This window comes from Mesoplodon mirus (assembly GCF_964341445.2).
Source record: "Mesoplodon mirus genome assembly, chromosome: 3".
NCBI classification, from domain to species: Eukaryota; Metazoa; Chordata; class Mammalia; order Artiodactyla; family Ziphiidae; genus Mesoplodon; species Mesoplodon mirus.
Window position 1 is genome coordinate 102969427 of NC_138978.1, and position 24802 is coordinate 102994228.

Here is a 24802-nt window from a genome sequence, read left to right on the forward strand (position 1 = left end):
ATGTCCTCGACGGAGAGCTCCAGTCGCACGGCGGACAAGTCGCCGCGCCAGCAGGTACTCCCTGCACGCCCCTGGGGCTCTCTCGCCGCCCCTTCTCCACCTGGGTGTCGGGCCGACCCTTATTCTGCCCTCTTTCCCGGGTGTGAGTGGGAGGAAGAGGGCCAGCGCTTTCCTGGGTCCCCCACCACCCTGACCCCGGGCCCTGTCTCCGCAGGTGGACCGCCTGCTCGTGGGGGTGCGCTGGAGGCGGCTGGAGGAGCCGCTGGGCTTCATCAAAGTTCTCCAGTGGGTGAGTCGCTGCCCCAGACGAGGGCTATTTCGGGAGCCTGGGCTGTGACTCTGACCCGAGCAATGTGGCCGAAGTGGGGGGCGGGGAGGTGCTGAGGCCGGTCCCGGAGGAAGGGTGGGGGGCGGCGACAGGTGGGCGGGGGAGGGGCGGGCTGGAGCTCCTTCTCCAGCACTTGGTGGCAGGAGGGTGAGGAGCGAAGCATGCGGAGCCCCGGATTCGGTCCTTCTATGTGCAAGGAGTCTTTGCCCAGGGCGCTCACATTTCACCCGGGCGAGAGGACTCGGGTGTAACCTTTCCAGAACTCTGATCCTGCACATACCACTCCTCGGTGGCGGGAGGGGCGAAGAGGACAAGTGGGAATGAGGAAAGCTGCAGAGGGCAGAGGACGGAAGGAGGCAGGCGATGGAAACCATCCTGTCCCCAAACCCACCAGGACCTGACTGATCCTGGAGGTGGATTCATGGGACAGGGTCTTGGCTTGGTGGCTGTCCTGTTGAGGTCACTAGAGTAATCTGCGTTCCTGTAACTGCGTGAGGGAGTGGATGAATGAATGAATGGAGTTCATGGCTCTAGGATTACATAAAAGAAAAAATAGTAAGACAGAATAAAAATCAGCCAAAATGTGGCTTGTAGAATAAGATAGAATATTGAGCTGGAAAGCTGGGGCCCTGGGTTCTAGACCTGGACCTGCCTTTTCTACTTACTTGACCCTGGACAAATCTCTTCTTTTGACTTCAGTTTACATATTAATCAAATGTTCAGACCATCCCTAGGGTCCCTTTCTGCTCTAAATGGGTTGGCATGCTAGAACATTGCCCTTGGGTTAGACTTATCCTGTGACCTTGAAGAAATCACTTGCCCAGGGCCTCAGTTTCCCCTGTAGTGGTATAGGGGAAATGCCATCTTCTCCTGCCTCACTGGTACTTTGAGACATTAGCATGTTCTCTGTCCTTCGCGGTGCCCAAGGCCTCCTGGGTATAAATTAGGAATGTGGACAGGTGCAGTCACTCTTTCAAATCATAAAGACTTTTCGGGAGCAGTTATTGCACTATCACAGAAGAGATTTAAGTTAGACAATCCACACACCAAATGGTGTGTGAATAACTTAATTAATGTGCTTTCAGCACAGAATTCAGCTAGGGAATAAGTTACCATTAATACTGAGGAGGATTGAGTTCTAAAGGGCTTTTAACTCACTGGAGACAGGAATTAGCACTGTGTCGCTGATTCTTAAATCATCCTTTGGATGAGAATCATCAGATCTGGAATTCGGGGGCAATAGTGCATTTGGGGTTACCTCTGGACATCTGAGACCCTGACTGGGGCTACAGGCCAGCATGCGGAGCTCCCAAGTGCAAACTCTGGGACCTGTTGGGGACTTTCCACTCTCTCTACTGCCTCAAGAGCGGTTGGAACAACTGCTGACTGAGCTCTTTCACCTCTCCCCCCACTTCCACTTCCCTGCCATGAGCCACCACTTGAGTACTTGAGGGGGCCGTAGAAGAATGATATTAAGGCTCCGTGTGTCTACCATCCAGAACTAGGGATCCATTATGAGTGGTCCAGAGGAGCAGAACCAGAAATGTAAGGGTACAATTTTATCATTAAACTAGACAAATGGATCTAAGGGAAATTTGAGAAAGGCTGTCAAGGGATGAGGGAAACAATGAGGTTATTAGACCATGGAATCATCCTCCATGGGAGGGATTCTGAAAAGCTTCCTTCTTCAACCTTTCTATCCTTTTCCCAACCCTCCCCCAACCAATACCCACAACATTTCTATAAGGCTGCACAAAGCAATGCCTAGTCTCCCACAGTCAGTTCTGATCCCTAAGAATAAGACCTGTTTGACTTTTTTTTTTTTTTTTTTTTTTTTTGCGGTACGCGGGCCTCTCACTGTCGTGGCCTCTCTCGTTGCGGAGCACAGGCCCCGGACGCGCAGGCTCAGCGGCCATGGCTCACGGGCCCAGCCGCTCCGCGGCACATGGGATCTTCCCGGACCGGGGCACGAACCCGTGTCCCCTGCATCGGCAGGAGGACTCTCAACCACTGCGCCACCAGGGAAGCCCCCTGTTTGACTTTTAAGATCCTCAACTTCTTAGAGAGGAAGTTATGCCTTTCTCTCATAATACTCAATCCAAGAGTCCAGGGCTAGGCTCTGCACTCAGCCCTCATTCGAAGGGTAGCATCATAAAGAGACATGATTTGCTTTTACTGCCATCCTGGTAGCCTGAATTCAGAGTGAGTTTCACTTGCCCTGAGTCTCTGCAGGTGAACACAGGAACCAGCACCAGGAACCAGCACCAAAATGACAGTGAAAATGTCGTTTGGGACTTTTTGTATATTTCCTGCTTGGAGGGATCAAATACATCGGTCTGGAAAAGGGGGAAAAAACCACAGACGAACCTGCAGTTTTTGTAATGATAATTGAAAACTTTGTTGTCACTATTACAAAAAGCAAAGGTTTTACTGGAATCCTGGTGAGATAAAAGTAATGTTATTCTTTTATTAGTGAGTAGCTTAGCTTAGGGTACCTCTTTAAAATTTAAAGATTAACTAATCTCACCTCAATTGCAGTTCTGGAGTCTCACTAAGTAAGTCTACACTAAGCTAGGAAAATAACATGGGCATGTACCAATTATTGGAGAACTAGTTTTTCTCTGCTTTCTAGCTATGGAGCCTAGGGTAAGTGATGAAGTCTTCATGGGTCTCAGTTTCTTATCTGTAGATGAGGGTAAGATCTGTCTCATGAGCTCACTGGGAGGACAACAGGAGCTAATATCTGTAAAGCATTGGAGCATTCAGGAAGACCATGGTGAGCCTGGCAGTCCAGGAGGTATTCAGCAAGTGTTTGTTCCCAAACCTCTCCTTCTCCCTAACTTTCCCCCTTATGCAGACTGTCAGCTGGACTTGTCCTTTGGTGAGATTATTCAGATGTCACTGCCAAATCCTCACTTTGAGGGTAAGGTACGAATCTCCTGGATTACTCAGTTACTGTATCGATAATGTCACGTTACCTTTAACTTGGTGTGCCCTTGATCAGTAATTCACCTTTGAGGTGCCAAAGTCACTTATTTGGTCCTGGGGTCTCTGTAATGAAAATAAGGTATTTCCATAAATGTGGGGAATTCGAAAGTACACCATCAGAGTCCATGAAAACCAGTGAGATGATTGTGGGAATAGGATTTGGGCGAGAACTTGTCTTCCTTGTGCCCTGCACTAAGTGAAAATGTTAGTGTTCTCAGGACTGACAAAGGATTATCACCAAAAAGCAAGTCAGCACTAAAGTGGAGCCTCATCCTTAAAGTAGCAAGCTTATTCTGACATTTTTCCAAAAGAGATGCAGAGGGCTTCCCTGGTGGCGCAGTGGTTAAGAATCCGCCTGCCAATGCAGGGGACACGGGTTCGAGCCCTGGTCCGGGAAGATCCCATGTGCCGTGGAGCAACTAAGCCCGTGCGCCACAACTACTGAGCTTTCTCTCTAGAGCCCACGTACCACAGCTGCTGAAGCCCGCGTGCCTAGAGCCTGTGCTCCACAACAAGAGAAGCCACTGCAATGAGAAGCCCGTGCGCCGCAACAAAGAGTAGTCCTGCAACTAGAGAAAGCCCGGGCACAGCAACAAAGACCCAACACAGCCAAAAATAAAATAAATAAATTTATGGAAAAAAAAAAAAAGAGATGCAGAGGGAGGTGGGGGAGGGGAAGAGGAGGAGGAGGAGGAGGAAGAGGGGGAGGAGGGTGGCAGTGTATGACCACTGCTGTTCCCAGCAATGCAGGTCCATGAGGAGGAAGGCTGGTTGGTACCAGAGCTCTGGAGTTGCCCCTTGTCTTAGGGTCTCCATGTCTTCTTGGCTCCTGTTCTTTATGACCAGCTTGTTTGGCTCAGAGCCTTGTGCTTGGTGACAGGGGTGGTTTCTGTTCTTCCTCACTCTTCCCTGTGGCTCAGTCACCTGGCACAATTAAGGAAGAAAGCATATCTGATACAGAAAGTAGAGGGGGCTGGGAAAGCGTGTCTTTCTCTGCTCCTACATCCCAGCTGCAGAGCTACTTCTTCTCTCTTTGCAATCCTCCCTGCACACGGTAGAGATCTTTTTCAGCCTTTATAACTCTGTGTTGCAGGGTTCTGTTTTGGTTTTTATCTGAGCATGACTCTCTCCTTTATGGATGCAAACTCTTGAGAGCAGGCACCAGGTCTGAATAAGTTGAATAAACTTAGATTCTGCAGCACCTGGCACAAAGTAGATGCTCGATAACTCTTTGTTGATTAATGAATGGGTGACGTAGAAAGAGCACTGAACCGGGAATCAGAAGTTGTGAATTCTCAGCCTGGCTCTCACATTGGCTAAATGTGACCTTGGGAAAGTCACTTAATCTTTTGGGACTTCAGTTTCCACCTCTATGAAATGAGACTATTGTGCTTGATAATCTCTGAGATCCTTTTTGCTCTGCTGCTCTGTGAACCTGTGAGATTTTGCTGAGATTCCTCCATCCGTTCACTTGCATAGCCAACTGTCATCTGTTATCTGACACCATCTGACTGTGTTATGTTCAGATTTAATCATATATTCTGGTTAATAAAGTTATATAAGGTGTTTAGAGGCTCCTGACTTTCAAAGAATCAGAATAGAAGGGAATACAGTTAATACTAAAGTTACTATGGGTATATTTTGCCCAGAGAGGAATCGTAAAGAAAGGTTCAGGATTTTCAGAACCTCAAGGTTGTCATCTGGACATAGCAGAACTTTCCGCAATGATGGAAAAGCTCTATAATCTGTGTTGTCCAGTATGGAACCTGCTAGTCACATGTGCCTAGGGAGCACTTGAAATGTGGCCAGTGTGTCTGAGCAACTGAATTTTAAGTGTTATTAAATTTTAATTAATTTAAATGTAAATAGCCACACTTGGCTAGTGGCTACCATTGTGGATAGTGCAGCTCTATAGTAGGAGCTCCATGAAGACAGAGGTTTTTTTTTCTCTTTTGTTCACTAATAAATCATATCGCCTAGAACAATGCCTGGTACATAGTAGATGCTCAGTAAATGACATCTTTCTGTAGATGGTCAGGAGTGCCAGTCAAGAGAATGCTGGTAAAAAGCAGGCTCCATAACTGACTGTTCATTGCCCCAAGTTAGGAGTACCTACTTTTGGGGGGAACCTATTACAGAGCCATTCACTGGCTAACTGCCAACAGTAAAAATATATCCAACTGTCTGCCCTTCCCAGAATGTAACGCCTTAATTGTGTCCAGTTCTGGGCACCAGAAGCTAAGAGGAACAAAGAAACTTCCAAGAGGAATCAGAGAACTGACAAGAAACAGAGCTGACAAGATTGGAGAATTCTTACGAGGACGAGCTAGAGAAGTTCCACTGTTATGCCAGGGAGGCAACTTGGAGTATGTAAAGGATAATAATGCAGAGGCTTTGAGTAACTTCTCTCCAGGCCTGTCAAGAAGATGAGCAAACAGGGCTCTGCTGCAGCCTCTGTAATTTAAGTCAGATCAGGAGGTTAAGCAGGCATTGGAGAGAGGTTTTACTGTCTCCTTTCTTGGATGATTTTTAAGATGGAGACAATTGTCATTTGTTTGAACTAAACCTCCTAGAAACAGAGAGGTACCCATTATGACCTTTAGAGAGGGGTCAGTGGCTCCAGCATGAAGAAGATCTGCCAGGCCAGGCGACGCAAGGTGGGGCAGTGGCACTGGACACCACCCAGGGACAGAGCACAGCTGCTGGCGAGCCCAGCCAAGAGCACACTGATAGCGTTACCCTTGGAGAGTGACAGAATCATAGAGTTGGAAAAGGCCTTTGGATTACCTGCTCCAAACCCCCCATTTTACAGAGGAGGAAACGGAGACTCAGAGAGCAGAATGACTTATTAGAGGTCACCCTGCCAGTTAGTGACAGGGCCAGGAGACTAGGACCTGGATTTCCAGACTCCTGATCCAGGTCTCTTCACTCCACAATACTATCAAGCATTAGCAAAATTATGTGAACACAACTCTATTCTATAAACACTGGTTGCAGGACTGGGATGTGAATTAGCTGTCTTCTAGGTGCTTAATATCCAAGATACCAAATCGCAAAGAAACGTACAAAAAGTGAACAATTAACAGAATAAACTCACTGCTTAATACAAATGATTATATCGCGCACAAGCCAATGGTAAGTTCACGGGAAACGAGGCCTGAACAGATGATGTGGGAGGATCAGAGACTCCAATTTCTCACCTCCTTCTAACCAAAGTGTGTATCCTCAGAAAGAAATTAGAAAATCATAGGATGAGGGAATTTCATGTCACTCAAGGAAGGAGGTTTAGTAAAATGTGATGAAAGGTGACGAGGAAAACAATTCACGTGATCTGAAACGCCTCTGGTTCTTAACACTGAGAAATGGCAGCAGCAACGGATTGTAAAGGGAAGTACCCCTGGGGAAAAAGCAGAGGCTGATAAGGCAAGTTGAGGATACTTGTCTCTGGGCTTGAGCCAGGACTGCCAGCATCAACCCAGCCAGCACAGTTGCCAAAGGAAAGGTGCCTTTGGGAGACAGGAGTTAGCTGGCAGTACCATGGGACAGCAGCCAGGCCCCTGCCCCCTTGGCCCCTAGGAAGACTTGGCAGAGGTTGTCCCCTCTAGCTATACCTCCACTGAGGCAGGAAGCCATTGGAAGTTAGCAGGAAGGTAATGGTAAGATTCAGTGATGGCTTCAAAGGAGAAATGGAAAGAATTCCATACACTCCGGATCTAGATTGGTTCAGGGAAATCTATTTCTAGGGTGCCTCTCCCTTGGGGAGGAAATTCAAGTCCAACTTTGAGATAGAAGTTTCCAAAGCCTAAATTGCTTTGTGTTAGTCATCATCTTAAGGAGGCTACCTGTGGTCTCCAGTGTCACATCCAATGGGGAGACCTGGAAACTGCCCATTTCTCCCTCTTCATCTCCCTCCCCGGTACCAGTCAAAGTCAACCTTATTCATTTGGCTGTTTGGTCCAACACACTGTGCAGTGAACACAGCACCCTGAGGCTGGGAGACCAAAGGAAGCCATGGGTCCCTGGGACTCCTGGCCCTCCCCCCCCCCATATCTGCACCGGCTGAGAGTCAGAGGGTGGTTCTGAAGGGATAGACCTTGGCCAGCTGACCTTCTGACTCTCAGAGGGTCTTCACTCTCCCTCAGCTCTTTGCTATTTTCGCCTTCGGGTCCTGCGGCTCCTACAGTGGGGAAACAGGAGCAACGATTCGCTGCAACAACGAAGCCAAGGACGTGAGCACCATCATTGTTTCGTTCGGCTATCCCTTCAGGTGAGCAGGAGTTGATTCTGACCCCGCATAGCCTCTCTCACTGGATTGGCAGGACCTGCTTAGTCTCTTTCTCCTCCAGAAACCTAAAGACCTTTTGTTGTGTGCCACTCCAGTTTCAGATAGAATTACAAGTCTCAGGTCCTTCCTGCCCTTTAGGAATTTCAGACACACTGGCCAGAGAAAAATATAAGGGAAACTCAAATAAATCCTTGTTATAATAATGTTGCAGTCCATGAATAACCAATAGCAGGTAACAACAGCCCCTACAGAAAGAACCCATGCAGTGTGGGGTGGAGGCTTCTCGACCCTCAGCAGCCTCCTCCCTGCCTTGAAGGTAAGGAAGCTTGTCAGTACTCAGATCATAAAGAGCTGATGGGGGATGCTCACCAGAACCATCAGAATACAAGGAGGTATACCTTGACCAGGAGGTAGAAGACAATACTCTTTCCTGAGTGTTTGGGAGCTTAGAGAAGGGAGAGCCCAAGTGTTCAGAGGGGAATGGGGACAGGGCTCAGCTTTTCAGAAATTTCTAGTAGCAGCAGCCAAGTTAGATTAGCTGTCTCTTGTTCATAATAGGGTATTTGTTTTTCTCTCTTGATTTTGTCCAGTGTAGTCTCATTGGGGGACCTAAATAAAGCCTGAGAATGGGTGATTCCAATCTTAACTTGGCCACTGTGGACCTGTGCTTTCCCAGGGACAGAATGAAGCTGATTTCCCTGGTGGTTTGGCTACCAGAAATAGATGAACTATATATACTGTGGTTACAATCTAAAGGGTTGTGGAGATACTTGGAAATACAGGGTCACCGTATCTGGGCAGGGTGGATGAGTGTGAGGTGGTGGCTGAGAGGGAGGTAGAGTTTGACCAGAATTCCAGGGAAATTCCCGTCCTGACTGCAAGGTTCCCTCCAGAAACTTTCCTCCCTACCTGCCACTTTCTTGGTTCTGTAAGAGTCCTTGGGTGACAACTAGTGCAGGACTGCTCCTGGGGCAGGGGAAGCCCACTGCCTCCACAGAGAGAGGATCGCCCTGAGCTCAGGGTGGGCTCCGTGCCACCTGCAGGTTGAACCGGGTCCAGTATGAGATGCCCCTCTGCGACGATGAATCCACCTCCAAGACCATGCATCTCATGGGGGACTTCTCTGCCCCCGCCGAGTTCTTCGTGACCCTGGGCATCTTTTCCTTCTTCTACACCATAGCTGCACTCATCCTCTACCTGCGTTTCCACAACATCTACACGGAGAACAGGCGCTTCCCCCTGGTGGTGAGTGGGCACAGGCAGGAGGGATGGGGTGGAGGCACTGAGGAGACACGTTCCCCGGCTGAGGACAAACATGGTGGCTTTCCTGGGTCCCTGACACTCGGATGTGAACCTCCTCAATCTCCCTGCCAGCTCTTTGCTGTTGGTCCCTTCGGGTGCTGGGGCTGCCACGGGTCCTCGGGCCAGTGGAGGCCCATGTCCCAGGACTCTGCATCTACCAACCTCCCATCGCTTGCTCTACTCAAAGTAGGCACAATAGCTTCAAGAAGCAGGCGCTGAAGTCTGATTGCTTGGGTTCAAATTCCAGCACTGTCCCTTACTAGCTGTGTGCTCTTGACAATTTCCTTAACCTCTCTAACTCTCAGTTTCCTCAACTATAAAATTGGAATAAAATAATAACTATCTAATAGTGTTTTGGAAGGATAAAGTGAACATGCATGTAAAATACCTGGTGTATAGTTAGCCTCCATAAGTGCTAGCTATTATCAATATTATTTCCCCTTTACTTTCTCCTTATCCCAGGCATGCAAGGTGGAAAGGGTGCCTTAGGAGACCCCATTTATCTCCTGCAGTCTGCCCTCACTCTGCCACCAGTTGTAACTGAGCAGTGGTGATCAAAGGAAAGGCTGGGCGTGGGGAGAGTGTCAAGTTTAGGCCACGTGGGTTTGGGGATGACACCAACAGATGCCTGGGCACATTGTTACCTGACCTCAGTTCTGAGGGCATGGGCAGGGGTAGCCCTGGCTGGCGGGATTCTCTTGGTGGCAGATTCCCTAGGATGATCTGAGTTCCCTGAAGCTCTAGGTGTTGGGTAGGATGGGAAGAGGCAGCTGTCCTGGGACCCCAGGATCCCAGTGCCTTATGGCAAGAGGAAAAGAAGTACAGAATCATGGAGGCCTTTCTGATTGTATTTCCTGTCCCTCTGCTCCTCCCAGGACTTCTGTGTGACTGTCTCCTTCACCTTTTTCTGGCTGGTAGCTGCAGCTGCCTGGGGCAAGGGCCTGACTGACATCAAGGGGGCCACACGACCATCCAGCCTGATAGCAGCCATGTCTGTGTGCAATGGAGAGGAGGCGGTGTGCAGTGCCGGGGCCACGCCCTCCATGGGACTGGCCAACATCTCCGTGGTGAGACCTGTGGCCACTGAAGGGGTCTGGGGAAGGCAGCACACTCCCAGCTGCCCAGGCCTGTCACAGCAGGGTCTGAGAGGGATAGAGAGGGTGTCTCCACAGCTGCCCTCTCCGGCACTGGCAGCCAGTGCTTCCCCTGCACCTAATGCTGGCTGCTGGCCCCTGGCTGACCCTGAGGGACATTTGGGCAGAGGGAACCCAAGAGCCACTCAGCCTCCTGTGCCTTCCTCCTTCTGCCCTCTGCCTCCCATTTCCCTCTCTTCTCCCCACCTCCAGGCGTGCTCTTTGTGACTGCCTCTCCCTCCTCCTGCCTCTTTATATTCTGTGTGAATGTACACACAGGAGCAGGTGGAGGGGGAGCCTAGGGCTGTGACTGGGCTCAAAGCGGTGGGGCAGACCCAGAGTGGGTGAGAAGGGACTTATTGTCACTCAGGCCTCCAGGCTGGAAAAGGTCTTTGGGCAGTGGTGGCTCTAGCTGGTATGCATGTATTTGGCCACCCCAGCTGTTAGAACATTGAAACATCTCCATATCAGTTGGTAAGTAGCTGAGCTTTGCAAATGCCCTCCTGTCAGCCCAGCCGCCTCAGCCCTGCCCTGAAAATGGCCTGAACCTTCCCCAGGCCCAGCAACTGAAAGGTTTAATGGCTGGCACACCAGGGAGCCTTCTAGACCTTGCTGGAACCCTGCTGATAGGTGTTAGCCTCACAGCCTTTTACTGTAAAAATGTTCACACATTCGGCGAAGTTGAAAGACTTTTACAATGAACAGCCACGCACTCATCAGCTAGACAGTACCATTAACACTACTAGACTTGCTTTGTCCCGTATCTATCTGCCTCTCTTCACCTATCGATCCATCTTATTTTTAATGCATTTCAAAGTTGATTGCAGACATCAGTACACTTCCCCCTAAATACTCCCTGCTGATAGGTTTTTAAATATTTTGCATAAATATTTGGATAGAGCTGGCTGGGTCGCTACCCTAGGGAAGGAGCACCTTGGACAGCTCTGGCCCCACCCACCCCGACAAGGCCTTCGGAAAACAGCCTGTGGACGCTGTGGGAAGCGCCACTAGAGCCCTTGCTCCTTGCTATGCTTTGCACGGTGCTCCACTCCAGGAGCCAGGTTCTCCTAGCGACCAAGCCACAACTTGGGTGCATGCTGTGGAGAGAGTTAGACACTTTCACCAGAGAATCCCTTAGTGGGTGATGGCCTTAAACCCTGACTCTACATCCAGTTCTCTTTTAGTCTTTCTAGCCCTCTGCACCTCCCCCTCCCCCCAACACACAGGTACTCCTCCTCCCTGTTCCCAGGATGCCCTCCTTCTATTCTCATAAGCCCCCCTCCCACTGATGTCTTTGCAGCTCTTCGGCTTTATCAGCTTCTTCCTGTGGGCCGGGAACTGTTGGTTTGTGTTCAAGGAGACCCCGTGGCATGGGAAGGGCCAGGACCAGGGCCAGGGCGCCGGCCAGGAGAGCGCAGCTGAGCAGGGAGCGGTGGAGAAGCAGTAAGCGGCCCCCACCCGGCTACTCCCGAACAGGACAGCGCCTCTTCAACCGCCTCTGGCTTCCAGGACCTCCCTCTTCTTCCTCCCCCAACTCCCCTCCCCCATTATTCTGGGCTCTGAGCTTTGAGACGTCTTCACTGGATGGGCAGGCATGGAAACCTGGGCAACCCTCCCAGTGGCTTCCTATCCCTCCTCTTGCTGGAGCCCCGGATGGCAGGAGCTCAGTGCTTCTTATCTACTGCCTGGACCCAGGCATCTTACTTGGGGTCTTACATGTACCCTCATGGCCTTTGAGAACCAGCCTCTGCTACAGGCAAAGGTTGGGGTCAGGAGACCTGAGACTGGTTCCTAGCTGCCACTTCTATCAGTCTGTCCAGCGTCAATAAAAGTGGGGGGAGGGGAAATTAGCTGGCAGCCTTCTCCCTGCCCCCTTGCATGGAGGGCCCACCAGTGGTTTAGTGACCCCTCTTCAATGGCTGTCATCAAGGCCCCGTGTATGCGCTGACCTCCAATCCGCCTGAGCTCAGTATGCCCCCCACCCTCTCCTCTGGCCTCTGTTTGCCCACAGAGCCCATCATGTGGGAACCCAGGAGGCTGACTAGCCTAGAAAACAGTCTTTCAGAGGGTCCCAAGTAGGCTGAGACTTGGTGGGGAGCAGATAAATTGCAACTGAGTTGCAACTTCAAGAAACAGAAGCCAGGAAACTTGCTGGGGAATCAGTTTTTTTTTAATTCCCTTAGTCCTCCCACCCCTCCAGGCTGGGGCACTTCCACCAACACTCTAAACTCATACTTGCCCTAGAAACTCCTTACCTCCCTCCCTGTCCTCCTTCTTGGGCTTGGTCTCACACTTGGGACACAAGATGAGGGGTCTAGGAGCATCTCCATTTCAGCCCTCCCCGCCTCCCACCTCTCTGTCCCTCTCCCTTCCCCAGCCTCTTGGGTCTGAGGCATTCAAGATCCTTTTCAAAGTCTGTCCAGGCCTTCCTTTCATTCCTGTAGGGCCAGATAGGGGCTTTGAAAGGGTAAGAAAGGACCATCATGAGTCTAAGTTGCCCCAGAGCCCCAGGACATGGACGGATGGGCCCATTTCTTCCTCACTCTCTGCTCGTTTTTTTCCCGCCCTGCTCCTTCTCTGGCCCGTTTCATACTTCCCCTTCTCACCTTTACGAAAGAACACGCCCTCTCCCTTTGCTCGCCATTCCTGCCCTGCTTCCGCATCTGTTCCAAGCTCTATCCCCCCTACACACCCACCCCGGTCCAGGGCAGGCTGATGCTCTTGGTACTTCTTCACTTCGGGACCCAGTTCCATATTTGTCTTTGGTGTGTCTCCCCTTCCTGACACCTCCTCAGTCCCTCTGCGGACCCCAGGGCCCAAGAGTCAGTGCTGACTGGATAAGGGCCATCTGTCTCCCATCCAGCTCAAAACATTTCAGTCTGCCTTGGCCATAGGGCTGCCCAGGGAAGAAGGAAGAAGGCAGAATCCAGCCATTTTCCAATCCAGTGCCAATTAGCCCAGATGTCATCCCAAAGGTAAATGTGCCCTGTGCCAGGCTCTCCTCAGGACTGAGTCAACCCCTCCAACCTCCTCACCTTCCTCAGCACCCTCCATTGTAACGTATGCGTTACTGGGGTACCCAGGCGGCAGGACCTTTGACTTCAGGACAATCATTTCCTCTTTGGGTCAGTTTCCCCACTTGACAGGGGAGTGTGAGGTTTACATCTTCAAATGCTCCAGAGTCCTTCAGTGAAAAATTAGGTGTTTTGTTTTGTTTTTCAGATTTGGGGGAAGGCATTTGAGGAGGGAAGATAGGAGATGGGGATAAGGGTGTTTCTAAGTCTGAACCTCTCTGTCCTGAGCTGTCCCCATGATTACTCAAGGACAAGGGGAGACAGTTTTGCCCACAGCTCCAGAGACACAGAGAACAAAGGGATGACCTTCAGTTTTCTTCAAGCTGGCCCCTGTGAGGGTCTGTGAGCAGCTTCTACTGGAACTTTGTTTGGATTCTGTGTATGTATTTGTAATTTATCTGAAATGTGATGGATAAGGTGTTCTCATTTGGGGGCCTAAGTTACTAATTGGCCCTTCAGCTAGGGAAAGGGGGTGGGTGAGTATGCACTCCTGCCAAGGACTCCTAGCCCAGAACTCTCCCTAGAGCAGAGAAGGCTCTTTCTCCTCTTCAAGAGGCTGGCATATTCTCAGCCTGAAGAGCCTTGATTTAGGCTATGGCCTCTCTCTCCGTAGCCACCCTAAGAGGAAAGGCTACTTCACCTCATTACCTTCAGAGGGCTGGGCTGGGTCAAATGCTGAGTGCGCGGCTGTCCTCATAGGACTCATGTCCCTTCCAACTAGGGCTGGCATCACCACTTTGCCTAGTGGGGCCTGAGGTAGAAGGTGCTGGTTTCTCCAGTTGCCGCAGGAGGCCAACAGGCAGGGCACTTGCCCTTTGCCCTAGTAAACTCTGACCCTGCCAGGGTGCCCACCTAGGACCTTTCCTGAACATGAGTCCCCTCCACTATCATGATCATAGGTGTCCTTCTTCTGGGATTGAAGATCAGGGGTGGGGGAGAATGTTGCATGTTGTTTTCTGGTGCTTGTTATTATACATTTGAATAAACAGTGCTTCAAGCATTTGCCATGAAGGAGCCAAGAACGTAGCCCTTCTGGGGACTTTTTTCCTCCTCCTCTCCTTGCTTTAAGTTCTTGGACAAATATCAGCATTTCCACCAAAACATCATTCCACTCCTCTCCACTCTGCACTCCCAGCGATAGTCTGCAGGCTGAGGAGTTGTTCCTGGCGGACCCCAGTCTGGCAACATCTCTTTTGGTGGCACAAATTAGTCCAAAGTAACTGAGACATTAGTAAATTTAGAGCAAACTCAGAAGGCGAGAGATATTGGCTTCCACAATGCTGTTTCCACTTACTCTCCTACCATCTGTGACCTAGACAAGCTTCCTGTCAGGAGTTGAGGGCCACGTGCTTTGCCCTTTTAACTATAAAGGTTCTTGCTGAACAAACTTGCACCTCTATGCCCCTTCTGACAAACAGTCACAGGCTACATTTACATTCCCTAGAAAAATACACTTGGGCACAATATTACGTTCAATGTCACCAGTTTCCCACTCCCCCTAGGAATCATCCATGGTTCTCAGGTTAAGAATCTCTACCCTCAGAGATTATCCTTGAAGTACTTAAACCTTCCCTGGGTGAACATGAGAAGACAGTCTGAGGTCTTGAAGTCACAGACCTTGACTTATTCGCCTCCAGTTTGGTTTCCCCTTAGATGAAAGAATGAATATGTGGTGAGGTGTAAGGGGTTGAGGAGGGAAAAGAGAATTAGTATCTCTTTTCTGAAGTGATGGGGTGGGGGGCAGGCTTTTGTCTCTTGATTATGTGCGGGTGGGAAGGAATGTTGTCAGCTGAGAAAAGAGAAAGAGGTGGATGATTAAGGTATTTTCCAGGCCTTAGCAAGGAAAATGACAGATCTGATGAGAAATCTCCCTGTGCCCAGGGAGGCTGCTCTGGTAGCAGCCCTGCCAGCAGAGAAAATATTCGTTAGAAAAAGAAGCCAAAGGGATGGATGGAGTCAGGGTCCAGCCAGGGTTTGGGAAGAGGCGGTACAGGGTATCGATCGCAGTGCTCATGAGGAGAAAGACGGATCAGCAGAGATGCTGCAAACACCAGCAGCCTCGGGCCACCCCAGTTCCGGGGCTGGCTCTGGCTCGGAGATAGCCTTCTGTCATCCCGACAGGTGATCCCGGTCAGCTCAGCTAGGTCCTCCCAAACCCAGACAACGCCATTCAACCCTCTGCTCTGCGTCAGGGAAGCGTGGGTTTCCCACACAGGAGGCACAACCCGAGAGTTGAGGACCCTCCCCCCACTCCAACCCCTGTGTCCTTCAGCACATCCTACAGAACCCCCTCCCTTTGCCCTTCTGATTCACAGCGCCCACCTCCCTGCACCTACCGCATTCGATCTACGGGGAAGCGAAGTCGCTTCGTGGCCGCCAGCCCGGGAATGGGCGCCAGCCAGCTGGCGGAGGCACGGTTTAAAGGGGCATCTTGGGCAGAGAGAGGTTTGGGACTGGGGTTTGTGTGCAGCGAACTTAAGAGAGTGGGCTGGTAGCACAAAGAATGTGTTCACAACGGTTAGGAGCAGAGGTCCTGGGGCTTTGGTCTCTTTTTCCCCCGCAATTGTGCATTTTGGAGGGGCTCTCTCGTCAAGCTCAGTAGGCAACCTCACCACCTCTAAGCCTACGTTTCCCAGAAGGCTATGCGGCAGGGAGAGTGAGGGGAAGGCAACCAGTGCTGCGCTTGCGCAAAGAGTGAGCTGGAAAGGTGGGAGGGAGAGGGGAGGCGTGCCCGCGGCAGGGATGGGGGGAGGGGGCCGCGCAGCGGCGGCGCCGGGGCGGGCGCGCGTCCGCGGCGGTGATGGCGGTGCGTGAACGCGCGGCGGCAGCAATGGCCGCTCTGGAGCGGCGGGTGCCGAGTCTCGATGACTTCGCGGGACAGAGCTGGAGCTCGTGGGTGGAGCGGGCCGAGCTGCCCGCGGCCGACGGTGAGTGAAGCACCCCTAGAGTCTGAAGACCCCATCACTGTCTCCCCTCCCCCCCTCCGGGCCCCCGCCAACAGAGGGGAGCTGCCGACGGGAGCCGCCGTCCGGCTCCCCGGCCCCCCAAACAAAGGACCCGCCGGGTCCTAGTGCCCGCCCGCTCCGCCACCTTCGCGCCTCCGGGTCCTAGCGCCGGCTCTCCTCTAGCAGCCCACCCTGCCCACCTCTGCCTCTGCAGTTGCCCAGTACCTGCCCCCACATCTGCTTGCTTTTATGTTTCTTCTTGCCTGCTGTCCTCCAGCTTCCGCCCCTCCTGCACCTGCCTCAAGCTTTCCCCATCCGCAACAGTCCTCTCCACGTGTTTCCCACGCACCCCACTTCTGTGCCCCCCTCCCAACCCCCCTTGTTCCTTCGCCTTCTGCCCTACACCTTTTGCTCCTTTTCGGCGTTCGCCTGTCGGCTGCAGTGCCACTAGACCCCCGCCTCCTCCTCATTAGTTCGTCGGTCCATCCATCCATCCATACTCCCTTCCTCCCTCCTCCGTCCATCCATACATGCCTCCAACCCTCCGTCCTTTCCCGGGCCTCTTGCCCTGCCTCCCGGGCTCTCTCCCCTGACCCCCACCTTCTCTAGGCCCCTGAGTGCTTTTGGTGAGCGGGCTGACAGCCCCTTCTCCTGATCTTTGTCTCCTGGGCCCCAGGGGGCATCTGGCCTCGTGGCCTTTGGGGTGACAGCAGGCATCACCCCCCTGAAGAAGTTTGCAAGTGAGAAGAGGTGGAGGAGGAGACCACATGGAGCGGTCTCTGATGACACTTGTTCTCCTCTGAGACGTCCAACTCCCAGCTCAGTTCTGTCCATCACTGCATTTTAATGGACTTAAGAGTGGGAGCTGCCCCTTGTTTCTTGCATGCCTAACCCACCACCCCTCATATCTGGAGATTATATAAGACTGTCAGTATTCTTCTCATTCTAGAAAGGTGCACGTCTGTTAGTAGGTGTCAGAAGCAGACCTAAGTGGGAGCCTCAGGCCACCCCAGAACTGCCCCATGCTGGGTGGGCAAGGATGGGGCCATTGTCAGGGTCTGGGTGCATTGAGAACCGGAAATGGAATCAGACGGGTTTGGTGACTCAGAATTGATTTTTTTTCCAAGGGACAGGGAGGGGGCGTAGAGGAGGGAGGGGAGAGGAGTAAGATAGGGGGATGGGGAAAGAGCTGCTTTGCACAGCTAAAACGTTTTTGTCATCAACCTAGAAACTGAGGTACAAGGGCAACCCTTGCCCAAACTCCCTCTTAAGAGGAAAAGGGCTTGCATAGCTGATCAAGGGGACTTTGAAGATGCTGAAGGGCCCTCAGACAGCAGTTTCTCTGCTCTGTGGCCATCCTATCAGTGCAAGACCTGAGAAGCTGGGTGTAACTTTGACAATGCCATGGCAACCCAGGTGGAACAAAATTGGGGATGGGGACCTAGGAGAGTATCTGTTTGGGATGCCACAGAAAAGCAGAAAGGACCTATCTGAGAAATCTCAAGAAGGGACTCGGGGATCTGTAGTAAAATATGTTAAGGACTGTTTCCCGTTTAAATGGGGAAGCAGGCCCAGAAGAGATAATTACCCATAGTCACCCAACTAGTCAGCAGTGGAATCCTGAACTGTACCTTGGAATGAAGGATCCATAAGAAAGGTGGCTGGATCCCTCCTAATGGGGCCAGCTCATTCCAGAGGTAGCAGGTGAAGGAAGAATGGGCACTTGAGAAAGATCCACTGAAAGGTTCTCCAAGTGGTCCTGAGCACCAGGTGCTTGTCAAGGAGTGAGAGCTTCCTCCTGCTTGGCCCCAGGACCTGGTCGGATGGAAGATGGGGCTTCTGGGATGGGGGTGGTCCTTCTGAGCTGTGTTTCTCCTCCAGGGGCTGAGTTGGAGGAGAGTAACAAAAACCTGAAGAAGTTGGATGCCATGACCCTCATTAAAGAAGGTGCGAGTTGACACATACTGGGGCTGGGGCCCAGGGCAGACAGGACCACCTTCCCTTCTTCCACCACAGCCCAGGAGGTGGCTGCCTGAAGCAGCAGGTCTGGGAATTCTCACTTCGATAGGTCTGAGTCAGCCTGTTCCCCTGGCTCCTGTGACTTATTGAGGGAGATCCTAATCACTGGTGTTTGGTGCCCACTCACCTGAAAGCCCGCATTCTTAGGGACTGGTTAGATTGAACTCTGGAAGCTGGAAGCATCCAATATAAAGCTTGTCATATCAGCTGGGAGGGGAAGTGTCATCTGAGTGGTGGGTGGGAGTGTTCTCTGATCTTACAGGGAAAATCTGGTGTCCTCAGCCCCAGTGATAAGGGCTTCTGTCATTGCAGACATGTCCATCTTCGGGCACTGCCCTGCCCATGACGACTTCTATTTGGTTGTATGTAACCATTGCAGCCAAGTGGTGAAGCCTCAAGCTTTCCAGAAGCACTGCGGTGAGGGGAGCCCTCGGGAGGAGATAGAGGGGACAGGGGAAGGTGGAACATGGAACTCTGAGGACAGGGCCAATTGGGAGGTCATGTGGGTAATGGAGGGAGGCTTTGGGAATAAGAAGGTGGAGGCGGGGAGCTTCACAGATTGTGGTTGGTTGGGGTTATTGTTTAAGCAACCTTTCAGCATCTGGTGGAGTAAAGTTCTAGCGTCTGGGAAGAGCTAAGAGGTTCAGGAAGCTGATTCCTAGAATTTTGAGTCTTGAAGGCTCACATTCAAATGGGAAGGAGACAAATTTAAAACCTAAGCTTTGGAAACTCCAGGTTCTCTATCATGAGTCTGTGATCAGGGTTAGGAGGTTGGGGAAGGAGACAGTTGATGCCACTCACCTCAATTGCTCTCTCCACCTCCTGGTGACAGAAAGAAGACATGGGCCGCTCAGCAAGCTTTACGCCCGGGCCCCACCCCCACCTCCAGCCCCTGCCAGCTCTCAGAAATGCCATGTAGTGAACGGTCAGGGCCCAGCTTGTAGGGCCCCAGGTTCCACCAAAACCTCCTCCAGGGAGAAGGGCCAGGGGTCCCGGAGCCGTGGCCACCAGCCTCCTGAGAAGACCCAGAAGGACAACCTCTGGTAAGGAAAGGCTGGAGACTCCCTGAGACAAGCCCTGACCCTAGCCCAGGGAGGGGTTGGCACACATGGAGGCAGCTGTGGGGCGATGGACACTGCTCACTGCGGGAGGCGGACATCTCTCTCTGCAGCTCCCTTCTACTCGCTCCAGGGAATATGGGGTCCCCTTTTCCCATGTTCTTCACCCCTGCAGGAGCCCACCCAAGTTCCAGGGCTGGGAAAGGAGATGGCTCTGGGCTAGAGTCTGGGGCCCAGGCCCAGCCTCCCTACCTCCCAGCCTGCACCCTCTCTCCATGTATAGCCTTTTCGTGCCTGTGGTGAATCTGGAAAAGATGTCCAGTCTCCCGAAGCCCGATGGACACGGAATCAGGGTGGCTCCGCCCTCTGCTTTCCTCAGCCAGCCGGCTGGCCTCACCAAGGACTCCCCTGGAAAAAACCCCATGGCATCCCCTTCTAAAGAATTTCCTGGCAGAGGGAGCATCGAGATAACCCCCAGCGAGGGCCCCATTCACCGGGCTGAAGGCAGCCCGTCTGAAAAGGAGCCTGGTGGGGCCAGGCTGCCCCCTAAAACCCACCGGAAGATGGCTCGTGAGTAGTCGTGGTCTTGGGGTCAGGAAGGTAGAGTGGGGACTCCTTTGGACTGCTTTGTCCTTGGGCCTGATGGAGAGGGGGTCAGGAAAGGGTGGGCTTGGCCATCACAGGGTGCCAGGGTACAGGAGCCCCTGGTCATCCCTTGACATGGACACTCACTTGACCTGCTTATTCTCTTGGAAGATTCTCTTCAGCCCAGGTCTCCTGATTAAGGCCATGGGAGCCTGTGCCTAAGCAGGTGAAGGCATTTTTCCTCACCTTGGGCTGTTGAACTTTATCTCTTTTCTCATCTAGATCCAGGGCACCAGAAGTCTCCCATAGCTGGTTTCCCTGGCATCCCGGATGCCTGTAGCTGCTTTTGTTTCCTGGTACATGTTGCCCTGTTTGAGACTTGGGGCCCCCCAAAGGAGTGCCTGGGCTGGCATGGGGACGGGATGGTTCTTACACCCAGCAGAGAGCTGCTGATGCCCAGAGGAGTATCTCTGGAAGGCTGCAGCCCCAGACTCGAGGCCCAGAGGCTCTCCTGCCTTAGGCCCAGCTCTTCCCAGGCCTTTGGGCTGAAGACGCCAGACCCTCCCAGAAATGGCCTTGGGGTTCATGGGAACCGCTTTCCCCACAGGGAAGGAGTGCGACCTCAACAGGCAGTGTGGGGTAATAAATCCAGAGACCAAAAAGATCTGTACCCGCCTGCTGACCTGCAAGGTAACCCCCAGTCCCTCTGCATAGTGAGGGAGGACAGCACAGACACGGGCCCTGGGCAGGGATAGCAAGTGAGATCTCATCCAAAATCCAGCTGAAGGGATGGGGGTTAAGCCCAGACCAGGCAAGGGGAGGGGAGGCTGCCCACACTGGGCCCAAGGTGGGGACAGCGGGCAGGGGGTGGCTTCCAGATCCCCCTCTCCAGAGGAGGGTTCTGGCCCTGTCAGGAAGTGAAACAAGGACACACAAACACACCCACACTCACACGCCCAGTCTCTTCACTTGCCCAGGCCAGAGCAAACCGCTGCCCCTCACCTCTGCTCAGCCCCTCCCCACCCTCCCCCCTGCTGTGTTCTAGATCCACTCCGTGCACCAGCGCAGGGAAGTCCAGGGCCGAGCCAAGGACTTTGATGTGCTGGTGGCAGAGCTGAAGGCCAGCTCCCGCAAAGGGGAGTCTCCCAAGGAGAAGAGCCCAGGGCGCAAGGAGGCAGCTCTTGAGCGCCCCTCCCAGGAGCCCCCCTCCTCAGTCCAAGTTGGGGCAGCAGTGGCTGCTCCCAGCAGCACCTTCTCTGCTCGTGCCAAGCAGACCTACCCATACTGTGCACTGCCCAGGTACGTCCAGGATCCAGCGCCCATCTTGCCTGGGGACACTTGGCCCCAGGCCATCAGGAACCCCTGGAGACAGGCCCAGGGAGTGCCCTGGAAGGTGCTGCTCACTCCACCCTGAGTGTGTGGGGAGGGGCCCCTGGCGGTGGTGTGGAGGTGGGTGACTCCCTGTTCCTAACCCGGCATACCGCAGTACCCCAGGCTCTCTGTAGTGTTCCAACACCCAGGAAAAAACATTTTCCCAGCTGCTTCCAACAGGCCAAAAGTGGTAATTGGGGGGGCCGAAAGGGTCAGGGTCCTGGGTGAGGCAGTCCTACTGTTCATTTATTCACTGGCCCCTTCGTGTGCAGAGGCTGCACTGGAACCCAGGGAGAGCCTGCCTTGCGGAAGGAGACGCACACGCATCTCTGCCTGTAACATGAGGGGCAGACATGAAACATAGGCTCAGCTCACAGATAGGCTCACAGGAATATGTGATGCAAGAAGGGGGTTGAGAAAATTAACTGGGCTGACCAGAGCTGGGTGCGGTTATACTCAGATTCTCTGGAGGAGGCGAATGTGGAGCAGATTTTCCCCCTGAGGAGGCAGGGCCTGGGAAGTGCAGGGGCTGGGGAGAAAACCCCTTGGGAGCTGTGGCCCCTGATCTTTCTGGCTCTTACTCTGTGAGCTCTGTTGTTCCCTCCCTTCCTGTCCTCCTTCCTCTTTGTCTGATCGCCCAGCAGGGTGTCTGCCCCGACTTTTTGAGCTTGGCAGGTTCAGGGACACACCTACCATGACCCACTCTCATCACATCGCCCTCACATCCCCTTTGGCCCTTCCAGATCCCGGGCCTCCTCTGAGAGTGAGTTGGATGATGAAGGCCCTTGTGGTGGTGATGGGGACCCAGGCCTGTTTCCCTTCCCCCTGCCCCGGGGTGGTGCCCAGGCCTCCAGCGAGGAGAGTGAGGAGGAGGGGACATCTGATGACCTCCACCTCCCCACTGACTGCCATTATGCAACCAGGCCCCCTCGGCCGCAGGCGGTAAGGACCTGGGGCAGGGACCTGGGGGTGGGGGGCCAGTCCTCCTGGCCCACAATGTGGGGAGGAGGTCAGATCCTACGTGAAGGTGCCCTCCCTGTATTTCAGGCCCCTTTAACCATATGCCTTCCTTCTGCCTCCAGTTCTGCACCTTTGGGAGCCGGCTGGTGAGTCCAGGATGCTACGTGTTTAGCCGCCGGCTGGACCGGTTCTGCTCGGCACTGAGCTCTATGCTGGAACGGCACCTCAGCTCACACATGTGGAAGTGAGTCTCTCAGCCCCAGAACCTCCCTTCCCAGGCCCCAGGCATACACGGGCTTCAGAACCCCTAATTCGTCACACATACCTATAGATGTGGCTTGGCTGTTTGCCAGGAAGACCCCAGGTAGGGTGAAAAGGAGGTGGGGGAAACTTAGCAGCCTGGAGCTGGGCTAAGGCAGGGCCTGAATGGGTCGCCTGGGAGTGAATCTTAACTCTCACCAATCACTTCCAGTACCTTTTGGGTAAGTAGGGATAGGGGATGTCCAACCTGAGATTTAAAGTGAGGTTTTTAAAGGGTCTGTATATTAGTTCATTCCTGCCTTTCCCTGTGCCTTCTTCCTATCCCTCAGTTCCAGCGTTTCCCAGCAGAGGGCGGCACTGCCAGGGCTCTGTGGAAAGACTTGTATGTTGGTGGGGAGGCCCTCTTGCTTGCTTGGCATCACAGTGGGGCTCTCTTCTTGCTGCAGGAAAATCCCCCCGGCGGCTGAGCCTCCATCCCACCTTGTCAGCTCCCCGCCATCTGCTCCCCTGAGCCCATCCTCTACGGGCAGCTGTCCCCGCCTTCCAGGCCCACCCCCCAGACCCGCCTGCCCAGCCTCCATGCCCCCCACCAAGGACAGCCTTGGCCCCGGCTACCCTGCAGGCTCCCCCAACGTGGCAGCCGCCTGCAGCCAGGCGGAGTGCATGGGCGGGAGCCAGGCTATCACCTCACCACTGCCTGCCAACACACCTTCCCCGTCCTTCAGCAAGCTCCCACCTTCCAAGGCCAGCAAGTCATCCAAAGGCAAGGACGGGCTCGAGGTGGAGGCTCCTTCTCGAAAGCGAAAGTTATCCCCTGGGCCCACCACTTTCAAACGGACCTGCGTCCTGGAGCCCACTGGAAAGGGCAAACCCTCTGGCTGCCGGGGCCTCTCGGCCAAGACTAAAACAGGCCTGGGCATGGGGCTAAATGGGACGGTGGAGCCAAGAGTGAAGCGGGCAGGGCCCCTGGACTGTCGGGGTTCCCCTCATCAACCCCCCACGCCAGTCAAGGCTTCTCAGCTGGACAACCAGGGAGCGGCTGGACAACCGGCCAAGGCCCTGCCAACCAACTGCCTCTCTGAGGAGGAGGTAGCCAAGAAGCGGAAAAACCTGGCCACTTACTGCCGGCCAGTGAAGGCCAAGCACTGCCAGGCTGGTGCCCCTGCCGACGCGGCCTGCTCTGTGCGCCGCAAGAAGCCGGGTCCAGCCCTGGCCTTTGAGGAGAAGTGTTCTACACTGAAGGTACCAGCCCAGCTCCCTGAAGAGCAGGGGCGGGGAAGGGTCAAGATGGATGAGGTTGGAGTGCACAGGCACCTGACAAAAAGAGGTGCTTAAGTAAACGTCTGTGCAGGGAAGGGAAGACTGGGGAAGTTGAGAGAGAGTTCCTGGGCCATCTGCTCTAGGGAGAGGTGACCCCAGCTTTTGCTTGGTGGGCCTTCCCCTATCCCCAGCCCTCTCCTTTGGGCTAAGGAGATGTTGCCTGTGCCTCTCCCCCTTCCCCTGCTTGCTTTAATCAAAGGGCCACTTTCTGAATTGGCTGTGGCCCTTACTCCGGGACTTGGAGCTACCTCTGTTCCCTGAAGGAGAGGAAGCTGGACTCCATGAGCTCTGATAAGAAAGGTTTGGGCAGTGGGGTTGAGCTTGGGTCCCTGAGCTGTGGCCTAACACGCTGCGCACAGGCTGGGTGGGCTGGTCTTGTTCATTGGTTTTGCCTCTGGGCATCAGGGCATGAAAGGGCAGGGACATAACCCAAGGTCCCCATGTGCATGTCCGCCCACCTTATACATATACCCATTGCCAGGTTTTGAGGTGCCAGGCAAGCTCTCCAGGGTTTCTGGTAAAGCCAGCAGCCAAGGTTTATTTGCCTCTTCTGATGGGAGCCCTGGAGTAGCATGCTATGAGCTATCCATATGACCTTAGCCAGGAGGAACGTATTGGAGGTGGGAAGGGGAGATGCCCTCCTGGTTTAGGCACTGGCCAGATGCATACCAACACCTTTGGTGCCCATATGAAAGTAGTAAGTTTGACAGCTGCATGGGGCCTGAGTGTGTTTTTGTCACACGTGTGCATGGGTGATCTCCAGGCTGCCTCTGCTGGGCTGGCATTCATTCTCCCCCTTGCCCAGCTTTACTCACAAGACCAGCAAGAGGAAATCAAGCCTTAGCTTTTCTGGCCCACATAGTTTGCTGTATAGGAGGACAGTTAGACCCCCAGCCCGACCCTGTCTCTTGCCTCTTGTCTTCCTACAGTCAAAAGCCCATTAACAAGAAAGTGCCTGCCCACTGCGATGGAGCCGCCAGCACCTCCTCCCCTCCAGATCCGGGCCCCAGGCTGCTGCCGCTTTTTATAACTTTATATTATTTTTTTTAAGAAAAAAAAACTCTTTAAAATACCTCAAGATTGTCTCCCTGTTCTGTTGCTGCTAAGAAAATATAAAAACAGAAACGTAGAAAAGGAAGGAAAGAAATGTAACAAAATGAGTGTCCTTACTGT

The 24802-nt window shown here is 53.1% G+C and overlaps 2 protein-coding genes across 4 annotated transcripts; both read left to right on the forward strand.

The window, feature by feature from the left end:
* On the forward strand, positions 1–11483 carry SYPL2 (synaptophysin like 2; the record flags this gene model as incomplete). Its single annotated transcript, XM_082614363.1, has 6 exons — positions 1–54; positions 215–289; positions 7459–7583; positions 8645–8846; positions 9779–9970; positions 11337–11483. The coding sequence occupies 6 exons, from the start codon at positions 1–3 to the stop codon at positions 11481–11483; spliced, it is 795 nt and encodes a 264-aa protein (XP_082470489.1).
* A 4427-nt stretch (positions 11484–15910) lies between these two features.
* ATXN7L2 (ataxin 7 like 2) lies at positions 15911–24697 on the forward strand (the record flags this gene model as incomplete). Of its 3 annotated transcripts, XM_082615082.1 has the most annotated exons (11): positions 15911–16037; positions 17937–18002; positions 18387–18491; positions 18907–19117; positions 19416–19702; positions 20325–20407; positions 20763–21016; positions 21832–22030; positions 22171–22292; positions 22756–23551; positions 24559–24697. In XM_082615082.1, the coding sequence occupies 11 exons, from the start codon at positions 15911–15913 to the stop codon at positions 24571–24573; spliced, it is 2265 nt and encodes a 754-aa protein (XP_082471208.1). In that variant the 3' UTR covers positions 24574–24697. The 3 variants fall into 3 exon arrangements, with proteins under 3 accessions (XP_082471208.1, XP_082471207.1, XP_082471206.1); XM_082615081.1 differs by lacking the exon at positions 24559–24697 and having other exon boundaries at positions 22756–23923; XM_082615080.1 differs by lacking the exon at positions 18387–18491 and having other exon boundaries at positions 15918–16037.
* Positions 24698–24802: the final 105 nt, after the last annotated feature.